This window comes from Colius striatus, chromosome 1, assembly GCF_028858725.1.
Source record: "Colius striatus isolate bColStr4 chromosome 1, bColStr4.1.hap1, whole genome shotgun sequence".
NCBI lineage: Eukaryota > Metazoa > Chordata > Aves > Coliiformes > Coliidae > Colius > Colius striatus.
In genome coordinates, this window is record NC_084759.1 from 96,143,146 (window position 1) to 96,155,721 (window position 12,576).

The window sequence follows — 12,576 nt, forward strand, 5'->3', positions numbered from 1 at the left end:
TATTTACTTTTAGGATTTGTAAACCTGGATACTTGGGAATTTTAATATTTATCAGCCCATTTACAGGATAAGTACAAAGACCAACACCTTTAGCAAGGGATGCTGGTATGTTCTTTGTCTTGCTGAATAAATCTGACAATTTTCCAGGCAGAGGAGCCTGAACAAATCACTTTATCATTATGGATTCTGAACAGCTGTCCAGTGATCATTTAGTTTACAAAACCCTCTTCAAGTGTTTCACAGCTGCTCCATTGACTCCATTGCATTTTGCACGTAAACAGCACTCAGAAAGGCCCCATAAAGCCACAGTGCTTACATCTCACATCCAAAGCTCAGCAGTGCTCTTTTCCCCAATGTACAAGCTGAAGTGTAAGGTGCATATTTTCAGACCTATCAAACAGGTTTATTGTGGGCTCAGTTCCAAGCTTACTGCAGAACACCAGAAAAAGGACCTCAGCTGGTCTTTGGATCAGCTATTCCAGGAAACAGATTTGTACAAAGGTAGGAGGAGGAAGAAACGGGACTTAAAAAAATTGTGGGATCAATGACAACAGAAATGCTCCAACTGAAGCTTCAAGGCTGATGGCCAGTTTGCATGGCTGTGCTATGCTTAGCAAAAGTAGGACTAGTCTCTACAGCTTGAAAACATTAACTCCAGAGGTGCAGAGAGCTGATCAGCAAATGCTTTTGATTTCCTATGGCTGTCTAAAAGCTGTGCTCTCATCTGAACTAGCCAACTCTATTCCCCCCCTCATATCTGGAGAGAGTTATGCCTTGCTGAAGAGCAATTAATTCCTTTAAGATGGAAAGAACTGGAGATACCTATCAGCCTCCACTGGTGACAAATACATCTTGGACCAGAGACTAGATGGACAACTTGCAGAGCGCTAATATTAAGCAAGGCAAATCCTACCTCGTGCCTTTCAGCTCATTCAGAGTTTATAGGCAAGTCAGCAGCCAGATTCAAAGGGATGGGCTTTGTTGGGTGAAAGTGTAAAGGTGCTGGCAATGCCCATGTCATCTCAGCATCTTGCTGGTTGTTTTCATACTCAGAGAATCCTTGCTAAGTAGTGACTTGGCAAACAAAGTCAGCAGTCCATGGCAATGTTGTTCAAAAAGTACATATGTTTAATAATGATAACAAATACATTTTTCCCTCTGGAATTCCCACTAAACTATTTCAGGACGTCCCATCTGTGGTCACTGCAGTTTGACTGTAGATAGCTACTGTCTAAGCTGGATACATGGTTATGTTTTAGCAGTGTCGTACTTATATATTCTCTATAAATATAATAAAAGATTTAACATTTCTGTTTTCATTCTGATTCTTACACATATTTACTGGGTTTTTACAAAAAAATACATGTCTCTTTCTTGCCTCCCCCAACCTTTTATCGGGTTCCAAAGAAACCTGAGATTGTAATTCAAGTCAGTATCTACCATCTGTTCAGGTACGAAAGTCCAACGCAGGTAAAAGATGGGATTTCAGTGGTCCTTGCTCACTAGCTTTGCTGTGTAAATGTTTTTAGCATGATGAAAAAGAATACTCTTCAACGCTTTTAAATGAAAGGAAAAGCTTAAATGGACCCCTGGGATTCACAGGTGCTCTGTGCAAACAGAAAATGACATTGTTCAATCTGAAAATTGGTAAAATTATTTCAGGGTTATCTTTCTTACCATGTTGAGATTTTTCTGCCCATTATTTTACAAGTACCTTAACTAGCCCAGAGGCGGGTGTTCACACTACACTGACACCCCTGCACCAAAATGATGGGCAGCTGCTGCAGTGCTGAGGCGAAGGTCCCATCGGCAGGGATCAGAAGGACACTCTGGGCATTCATGCTCTGCTGATTTTGCCAGCAAGCATTCAAAATGCTGAACAGTCAAGTTATCTGCTCTGTTGGTGTTTGGATTAATGTCCAACTATTTTTTCTTGCAGATTTTGGTGTAAGGCCTGTGCTGTGCTGAGTACTAGGAACATACGCTCAGCTATGAGGTCTGCTGGAGACCTCCCCTGCCTCTGCTGGCCCTCCTCCCCCAATCCCTGTCTCTCATGAAGCTGGAAGGAAAGCTTCTAAAAGAGGGGTAACTCTCAGCATTACCACAGACATCAAGCCAATGGGGCCACAAAATTGCTCGCAAAAATATTGGTGAAAACAGGGCTGTTTAGCCTGGAGGAGACTGAGGGGTGATCTTATTAATATTTATAAATATCTAAAGGGTGGGTGTCAGGATGTTGGGACATCCCTCTTTTCTATAGTAGATAGTAACAGGACAAGGGGTAATGGGATGAAGCTGGAACACAAAAGGTTCCACTTAAACATAAGAAAAAAGTATTTCACTGTTCAGGTGAGGGAACCCTGGCACAGGCTGCCCAGAGGGGTTGTGGAGTCTCCTTCCTTGGAGGTCTTCAAGGCCCGCCTGGACATGTTCCTATGTGGCCTGATCTAGGTGAACCTGCTTCTGCAGGGAGGTTGGACTAGATGATCTCTAAAGGTCCCTTCCAACCCCTACCGTTCTATGATTCTATGATTCCTACTGATGGTCTTGAGGCAAAATCCTCATCTTCCAACAACCACCTCAAGAACAAGAGAACACTTCTGCTTCCTGGGTCTTGAAGTGGCATTAATTGGGTGGGCAGCAGTGGGGCACACGAGGGCCAGGCCTGCCTTCTTAGGAACCAGACTGGAACAAGCTTTGTTGAATGTCCCATACACACAAACACATACGCAAGCACATTAAAAGAGCAGTCTTTGGCTAAACCTTCTAATTTATAGGAAACGGTTTGAAGACAAAAACAGAACCAAAAAAGTGTTCCCAAGCTCTCAGATGAATGATTTTACTTAGAAAAACAAGACTGGTATGCAGAACATGGTGCCTTTTAGGAAAGTTAATATTTATCGCTCGTTACAATACCAAATTTTTGGTAACCACTGCATTACCAATCTTGCAGTATAAAACGGCATTGGTACTTGTTCACGTGTCCTTTTTTTAGTCTTTTTAATTCACTGCAGTCTCTCAGAAAAGCCTTCAGGTGTGTCCAATGCTGCCTTGCTGTAAGGGGGGACTAACGCAGTCCTGTATGTAGGTGCGCCACAGTACTAGTATGGCTGCAAAAATTGGAGGTGACTGATTGTTTAAACACAGCATGTTGCAATCTGGATTACTGTTTGAAGCATCCACTTGCAGACTCATTGTATGAAAGGAACAGGCCTCTAGCGTGGTGAATTTCTAAGTGATGAAACTTAGTTTTAAATGATCGCGTTTCTTCTGAGTGACATCATTAAAACATTTACTTCAGGAAAAACATTACTCTGTTATTAGCTACTTTATGTCACTAACAGTAAAATCTGCTTTGACTTCCAATACTCCCACTTTTTCTGACTGTTTAGATCACTCGTGTCTTTATTCAACCTTCTACCAACTTCATCTTCTTGGCAGTGCTTTGTATTTGGACGCAGCATCTTGAGCTTTTCCAGCTTTCTATCCACACGAACAACGCCTGTAGCAGTACCATGTACTGTGTGGCATAGGCAAGTGTAGCACAGGCAACCTTACCACAGTTCTGGGATAGGACTGGCATTCAAGGCACCACGCAGATTACCTTTGATGAATCAAGCTGTTAACCTTCGCTGTTCTTCCAATCAATCTCACTGCAATACTAGATGAAAGCAGTGAAAATACATATTCATGTCTCTCTTTCAAGACATGTTTTAGTGTACAGTCAGATGCCAGAGCCCTTTTCTTTCGACTTTAATTTACAGCATGACACCCTTCTTACAAGCTAACCTCTGATTTTCTACATTGGACCACTGTAGTGTATTATGTAGTGACAGTATAACATGCCTGTGGCTTTCCCTTCTTGTTAAAGAAAAAAAAGGTTAGGTCCCAGAGAAGAGCAGCGCAAGTCCCGGGATGTCAGACTAACACTGGCCACTGACAGCATCTGCTGCATTGAAGGAAATCTGTGTGGGGCTCATTTGCTGCAGCTGAGGCATCCTCGCTTCCAGCGGCTTGTCGTTCACTGACTGCATTGTCTGGTTCCTCTTCCGCAGCATCTGTCCAATCCCCATCATGGGGAATCTGCCTCTGCTTTTAACACAGTTGGGACTCCCCAAAGGGTTGTTGGAAACCAGCTGAGTTGGAGACGCTGCTTCTTCCTTTCCTGGATACGCTTTCTCTTCATACGTGAAAGAGACTTGGTTGGGGTGGACGGGGGACGTGCTCCCTGGCTGAAAAAGCGGGGACAGTGTCCTTTCACTTGAGCTTTTGTAGGGGAAATTCATTGGCGAGCCTAAAATCCTGTACTGGTGAGAGGGGGAAACTTGGTCTATTTGGTCCTCTCTGTCAACCGACTCGAAGGAGTGCACGATATTGAGGATGAGAGGAGAGTCCTTTGCCCGGCCCCCGATGCGGGCCGGCTCCTGCTGCGGAGACTCCTGCCTCTTGAGGAGACGAGGGGTTCTAGGGGGTGGCTGCTGCACTTCCAGGTACTCCAGGGAGCTGGAAGTGACGCAGCCTGTCTTGGTTGCCAGGGGTTCGTGGAAAGGGCTTACACCACCGTTGGAGTCTGCAAAGCAATCAGAAAAGGAACCAGAAAAGCAGATTGCATTTACTAGCGCTGCCTTCTCTGCCTTATGGCAGATGGCGTCCAACATCACCTTTAACAAATTTTAAAAGAGCGTGACAAACGCACTAGCTAAAACAAACGGTCTCAGGGATACAGCCAGAACCTAATTCCCCGACTCTCATCTGATACTTACGTTGTTGTTTCATGGGTAATTTATCTGCCGCTTTCCTCAAAGGCAGGAAGAGTGCTTAGACTGAGTAAGACAAGGACATGAAATGGAAAACCACAGATGTCTTCAGCTGTTTGTATTAATTGCATCCTCTGAGGCCATGCCTGAGAAATCTCGCATTTCTCCTTTCTTAGCACAACTTTGCATGGTTTATACTGAGTCCGCGTACTGTATTCTCTGACATATTGAGAGACACAGGGGACAATGCTGAGTTAATCTCTCATGTCCTTCCTTGCATTTTGGAACAAAATCTGTTCTTGGTTTCACACACACAAATATGGAGTAGCTGCACTGCCCAGATTCAGGCAGTTACAGCTGGAACAGATTTGCTGCATCGACTTCTGCAAGAATCTTCCACCAGCAAGGACTTAATATAAATGTAACAGTCTTTGCAGGATGTAGCCCAGTAAAACAAACAGCTCGTGGAGAACATCTGCTCAGGTTCTACAGGATGCTGGCACTCACTTATGCCAAGCTAGTCACAAGAAAACACGTTTTGCTGCCTTCATGGAAAGCTGTCTAAGGAGCTTGCTTTGCTAGGTTCCCCCAAATTGAAAGAATAGCAGATGGGAGTTAATCCCTGATTCCAAGTTCCCTCAGTCTCAAACCATCTAAAAAGGATATAAAATAATTTAGGTCTGCCAGCCCTCGAGGCACAGCCAACAATCTCATATGTATTTCTTTTGAAAGGGGTGGTCTTCTCAGGTGTTGAGACCTGAATGGATGTATGGGATAAAATCACTTGCATTGAGAGTTGTCTGGGAAGAGCAGATTAGGTAAACCTGGTAAACCTGACAAGTTTCTTTCTAAAACTGGCCAAAAATATTTGACCACTTCATTCTCACCCCTTCCTCCCAAGCTGCCTCCTACCCTGTGTGATTAATGCTCTACTTTCCCTCTGGCTGTTTCATCTTCTTTTCCTTTCCCTGCTAATGCTTTTTCCCCTCCTTTTGCTTCCTGAAATTTGCTGGGGTTAGCCCACCTGCATTTTCTCTTGGCTGCCTATTTCCCCTTCCTTCACCATCAGCTGCTGCCCACTGCCTCTTCCACGGATGGCAATCATTACTGGCGCTCTCTTCAGGGTCAGGGGTTTCTCCCTGTGCCACCCCTTGGTCCCTTCTTAGCAAAATGTACTTGCTGGGAGGAAGAAGCTTGTCTATCGGCTTTGGTTTGTCAGTGATCTGAGGTGGGTGTTGATGCTTCCAAGGCATCAGTGTGAAGTGCATATGATTTTCTCTAAGTACATATAAATGGGGAAAGAAAGCTTTTTTTAAAACACTGTGGGAATTCTGTCAAATAAAAAGGGAAGAAAAAGTGAGGCTTCATGACTGCTGAACCTCGTCATGGTTTCCTCACAATGTCTCGTTCAATGTTTGACTACATTATCCAGACCTCTTTCACACACCACCTCCAGAGCAGACAGTGAATGCAAGCTCACAACTATTTACTAACAAAAAGACAACACAGAGGACAGTCTCATTAATACCACACGTGTCTGCGCATGCACATGTGCACGGGTGCACACCACTGGTACTTCTCCCACTGACCTTTTTCTGGACCTCCAGCCTTGGTGACTTTCCGGTCCTTCAGCAGAGCCTTGGTGTTCTGCATCTGTGAGACAAGACAGGAAGAAGGCTGTCTATATGAAACTGGACTTTTCTCAGTTTTCTTTGGGGGCTGACGGTGAAGAATCTCCCCTTTCTTTTCTTGTTCTTTGAGTTTTTTGTCCTTTAAGTTGTAAAACAAACAAGAACAATTTGGTTTACTTAAGGGAAGTTTAAATGACCTCCAGACTTATAAGCACACCACTTACCGAAGCCAAATTAAAACCAATACATTTGCAAGGAACTTATCCTGGCTAGTCAAAATAATTAAACCTCCCATGTCTCATTTGCCTCTGATCTGTGTGACGTGATTTTATGGCTCCCATCTGCTCCGACACTCGTGCAGTGTGAAAGTTGGTTTTGGAAAATTAAAGGAAATAGAAAGGTTTGTCTTCTTCAGAGGCTGTTTGTTCCAGGATGCCTATTGGAGTAAGTAGATGGAGGTTTGTGCTCCTCCATACTGGAAATTTGCCTCCTTATTTAAGCATCATAAAAAGGTCTTTGGTATCTCTTCATTGCTCTTCCTCTGACATTTGAAAAAGTGAGCTGCAAAGCTTTCAAGAAGTTTAAATTCTTTCAGTCATCTATCTTCTGTCCAAACAAGATACAAAGGAATACGGCTCTTGCTTTTACAGCATCTCTACAACTGCACAGGTCACGGCAGGGGAGAAAATTACTGACCCAACCCTTTACTGAGCACTAACTCCTTTTCATGACAAGGAAAGCAGATGAAGGTGAGATTGCAAGCACTACATCCTATAAGACAGGTTTGATCCTCAGCGATGACAGAGGAAAAACAGAACCCAGGAGCGGGCCTCTGAAGAGGAATCATTTTACAGGTCAAATTTATTGTATCTTCTTTCAACATGAGTAACGAGGTTCTGCGAGCCATGTAACGCTCTTTACGTGCCATTGATTTCAGGGAGAGACAAAAGTCTTGCTTCCCGTCAAGAAGTCAGGCATCAAATTTGTGGCTTCCTTTTCTTACCCCTCAAAGGCTTCAAGGAGCTCCTACCTTTCTGGAACAAAGCTGTGTGGTCTGGCTTGAGATATCGATCTCAGAAAAGCGGGGCTTTTGTTTTGGTTGCTTTGGGATAGTTTCTGTGGCCGTAACTCCCATGTAAGTGACACGTTCTGCTGTGTCTTGTAAAAAAGCCACTGTAAGCGCAAGTCTTCTTTTTAAAAATGCAAAGGAGCTCCTTCACCCAATTATGTGCCGAGGCCTGTATCTTGTCAGATAATTATGCACTGTCAGAGGGCTAGTTCTCTTGATTTTCTTTTGAAAGTGAATTGACGTGAGATCTATGGAAACCCTCAAATGCATAGTAATGTGCATGCATGTGAGAGAGACAAAGAAATCCAGAGGACCACTTGGGTTCTTCTGGGCCATTAAACAGCTCTGGAAATAATATATTAAGACATCTAAGAGGAAAACAATGGGACTGCACTCGTTATGATCACTTCCCAGCTTGGATGGAGTCCAGCTCCTCACACAGATAGTGTCTGGGCACTGCTGAGCTCGTTAACCTTTGAATTTTCTAAAGTTACGAAGCCAGAAGGAAGAACTTCAGTGAATCATGAACTAGAGCTCTTAGTTTTAGTACAGTAGTGGTTAGGTGATGTGAGAGAGTGAGAACTGGAGAACCTCTGTGAGCTCTTCACTGTCTTCACCTCAGTGTCCCTTCATGCACATGTTTTTTATCCCGTCTTCCCTTCATCCAGCCCTTATCTCTTCCAATTTCTTTCCCTTTAGCTAGCTAGAGCTGACTAACCCTTCCATAGAAACAAACCAATGCACTATGGAGCCATCACCACTTCACTTGCATGACACCTCTTTGTCCACCTAGTATCTTTCCCCTAGCCTTTAGAGAAGCAGTTAACGTCGAGCCCACCACACTACTCTTCCTCTCAAGGCTCTGAAACTCTGCTGCCAACTTTGGCAGAGATTGGGCTCTACAGAGTATCTTTTTTTAAAGGTACTTGTGAGGATGAGACCAAGTGGTGACTATATTAAGCCTCAAGGAGCCGATGAAGATTGTTAGCAGCTTTCTGCTATTTTGGATAGGTGAGGAAAGAATCTGCATGTCGCTTGCTGCAGCATCTGTCAGAATGCAGGATGTTTCAATGCTGCAGCCAAGCTGCAGCTCCTCACCTGCCAAGTGCTCCTGACTTCACCTTCACACTGCTGTCATGTTTTCTAAGCAGGATTAATACCATAGAATGAGAACACTCATGGAAAATTCACATATCTGGTGTTAGCAACTAATTAGTTTACCCTGGATGAATGCTGTAAATAGTCTTACAAGTATTTTTAAAGCTTATTAACATTGTTTCTCTTAGATGATGGTTGTAAGAGGGGAAACAACCAAAATCCTAAACTCCCAACAAGCCACATACTATTATATTTTAAAAGGAAAGCAAGATTTCCTTCAATGGAGTTAGATAAAAGTTCACTCTTCACTGTACCATGCACAGCCATGTAATGGCATGCTGCCACACAATGCAGGAGTTGTACCAGCACTATACTTGAATAGGTTTGGTATTACATCATCCTCTGCTATTTCCTGTCCTGACCTCGACCCTAAAACCTACTCTTACTCCCAGTAATGGATTTGAAAGGAAGATAAAGGGTATTTGCCTTGGCCCTGTCTGAAACAGTGATAAGGCCATGACACAAGTTCTTAAAAACTGAAAGTTCCCTGAGTCTGAGCACACTAACTACCCCGTGGGAGGAAGGCAGCCCCAGCACTGGTGCCCTGATTTGCTGGAGACAGAGGGAGAGAAACTACTACCTTCTTCCCTCCTTTGTGCACAGCCCTGAGCACTAAAATGAAATCAGCCTGCAAAAAAACTTGGTTATTTAGCACTGGCAGCAACTCCCAGCACCTTCAGCCTTGGCACATTGATGCCACCACCCCAGGTTAGGAAACCTAATGGAGAAGAGCGGCTAGGCATGATGACCACTGCCCACATGCCTCATTGGCTGCCTCCCAGGGGCTAGGGGTGCTGCTGGCAGTCAGCCCTCTGCCTGAGGCAAAGTCCTTATTTCACACCACTGGAGTTAGATGAAAGAAATTCAGTCAGCTGCCAAAGCTGAAGCTGACCAGCTCTCCTCTCCCTTCTATTCCTATGGCAACACACAGCTCCCTTCTCTGTGCATGACTGCCTAGTCACCAGTACCTCTCAGTTCCCCTCTGGAAATGGGAGGTGATAAGGGGACTTTATGTACAGCTCACGAACCCGCTTGAGCTTACAGAATCCCTGCCCCTGCGTCCCAGTGGCACCCACTGACCTCAGTGGCATGAGCTAGACACTATGAGGGCTGTGTTCACATCCACATGAAGGCATTTGATAGACATTTACCATAGTTACAAACGGCAGTAGCATCCCAGGGTCTGTATTCACCCACCTGTGCGGCTTTAACTGTCCTGATACAATACGGGTAACAATACTCCTTTGTGTAAGTACAGCTCAAGTGACAGAAAACATGCTTTATACTCAGCTATGCTCATGCAGAAAGTATCATCGCTGTGTCTGCACTGTGGTTGCATCAAGGTAATTATTTCAAGAAATAAGTGACACCTCCTCATCCTCTAAATAGCTACACTGGGACTAACTCCAAGTGCAGAAGAGGCTTTGGAGGGAGCCTTTATCTCTAAGCATGCCTACAAACCAACCCGGGGTCACAGAGTGCTGCTACCTTTAGTCTTCCACTGTCCTTAGGGAAGTCAAACATGGGTTTCCCTCTATTGGCATTGGGATTTGAGGACTACCACCAAAAGAGCCCATGCATTTCTCTCTCAATTACACGTAGGTGCACTGGCAGGCCTTGCTGCAGACTTCCCTACACAGAGTAGGGACACAGAAGCTGTAAGCTACTGCCTGGATGGCAGGCAGAGCCATTCGTTGCTCTCTGTCACTGGAGGAAGCTGGCCCAGAGAGCATCAGGATGCACCATGCGACATCTGCAGCATTCACCTCCAGGTACCCAGCTGTATTTCCTGGAGAAGGTTACCCTGCAACAGTTTGAAGTAAGCTGACAAAATGCATTTCAAAATAACTATATTCATCAAGTCTACTCATTGCTGATACATTTGATGTAAGGTGTATTTTGATTTATGTTAGGGAAGTATGGTAAGGCCTTTGCTCTGGTATTTCCACCTGGCTTCCACTTCAACTTGTCTTGCAAGCAGTCTTTAAAAGAAAGAAAACCAGCTATGAAAAACATCTGCTCCTGCAATTAGATCACCAATCCAGGGCTGAAGAGTAGCTTTTGAACTAGGCTCTTCAACAATACTGCTGTTTGCGTTGGTAGGTAAGACTTGCACAGCTTATACTACTCCTGTAAGTTTAGTGCTTGGGAAAGAATCAGCCAGGGAAGAAAAATCCAGTCATGAGAAGACCCCTATTACCTGATTCATATTCTTTTCATACAAACTACCTTCTTTGTTTTCAGGCAAAAAGATTGGAGACCGACAGAGCAAAAGGTAACCTGGTTAATTATTTTCTCTGGCCAAGGGAAGTCCCTCACAATACAGTGGGCTAGTTCTGCATCACTTCTACCAAGAAGCAAAAAGTAGTAACCTAGGGAGAATTTTGCGCTGATACAGTTTCCTTGTTTCTGCTAGTCAAGCCAGGGTTGGCTCATTGACACCAAGAATGCCAGGTGACCAGGGAAGGTTATCCTGGCTGTCACTCAGCTCTCTGCCCTACACAACCAAGGTCTAGAGACTCAAGGCAACAGAGTTGTGGTCTTCTTACAACACTGGCAACTTGCACTCCAGAATCAAACTATGGAACCTCCTCAAGAAGTCTGCATTATTTTGCTAGACAGAGCAGTTAAAACTTTCACCTTCCTCATAAAATCTGAAAGTCACCTTGACACTTCCACCCTAGGGCTTTTCTATTTGCTCATTTGAAAGAAACTGAAGGAATTATTTGTCCAGCACAGGCAAGACCACAGGTCTTTTTTTAATCCACAGGTCCAGAAACCCATTGCTTTAATCCCAATTGCCAAAGATCCCCAAATTCAGTCTGCTTTCAGAGTACCTTAACGACCTTTAATGAGCTTTACCTCATAGGAGTCTTTATTTGCCTTGTATTTTTCTATCTGGTATAGTTGGTTCTTGTGGCAAATATTGTCCTGGCCTTCAGACTTCTGTAGAGACAAAAGTACAGAAAAGTAAAGTATGTAACCTAATTGGAGAAAACGAACACTTAATTACTGCTTAATGGACTGTATCCACTCTTGGTGTGGAGGTGCATCAGCTTACAGAGATGGTGAATTTGGTCCACTGCATTTGAGATACTATTGATGGCATCATTGTTAAAACAAGCTTGCTAAAAGAACTTAAAAGATATTGTCAGAGCAGAAGGCTCTTGGGGATAATTTCTCTAGGAAGCAAACATGTTAAGAAGAAAACTCAATACAAACCACCTCCCTGCCAGTGCAGTCACGCAGGAGCCTACAGACCCTCAACTAGTTAAGGCTCCTCACCAGATCACTGTTAGCTGTGTGGAGAACCCAAGAAAGACAGTGTGCAGCTTGTCTTTGTGTGCTGTGTCCACCCCAGCACTCCAGCAAGTACTATGCAAAACGTGGTCTGAGAGCTCAGCTGCCCAGGATGTATAAGGAAGGATGATGTGGCAGCAGACTCCTGTCCTAGAAAAAGCTGCTGTGCAAATACATCAGCAGTTCTTCTGACTCCCAAGACATGCTCAGGGGCCAGGAAGGTCGTCAGGAGAAGGCTTTATATTCATGTTATTTCTCATGTAAAACTTTCAGCTAAGTTTTCACTTACTAACTAAATAAAATCTTAATGGCTCTGGAGCTTCCTCTTGATTTCCTGAATGAAATTACATTGTGTTATTGGTATTACATGTGGCAGAGTTATTTCAACATACAAACACAGTATACCACAAGTCACAAGTAAGGCTCTGTGTTGTGGAAACAGGGACTTGTGAGACATAAAGCCTACCAGCAATTACCTCTGCAACCCGAGAAATTCTTACCTGAAATAACAATTTGCAAGGAAAACTTCCCCTTCATGGTTAGTTCTACAAAATTAGGAAAAACAAAACCCTCAAGCAAAGTCTTGAGATCAGACTCCAGCAAACAGGGAAACTTTTAGTACTTGTTTTACTCTCCTCACCCTCTCGTCCAAAGAATCGGC

At 44.0% G+C, this 12,576-nt stretch overlaps 1 protein-coding gene across 1 annotated transcript in view; it reads right to left on the bottom strand.

Moving 5' to 3' along the window:
* Window positions 1-3,830: 3,830 nt before the first annotated feature.
* The window catches only part of HUNK (hormonally up-regulated Neu-associated kinase), a 54,616-nt gene continuing 45,870 nt past the window's right edge, over window positions 3,831-12,576 (bottom strand). Inside the window, exons 8-11 of the mRNA XM_061988653.1 lie at window positions 11,478-11,561; window positions 7,598-7,626; window positions 6,347-6,546; window positions 3,831-4,570 (exon numbers count right to left, since the gene is read on the bottom strand). Of these exons, the coding sequence (XP_061844637.1) occupies window positions 3,924-4,570; window positions 6,347-6,546; window positions 7,598-7,626; window positions 11,478-11,561 (960 nt within the window). The 3' untranslated portion in view covers window positions 3,831-3,923. The remainder of the gene's footprint in view (window positions 4,571-6,346; window positions 6,547-7,597; window positions 7,627-11,477; window positions 11,562-12,576) is intronic.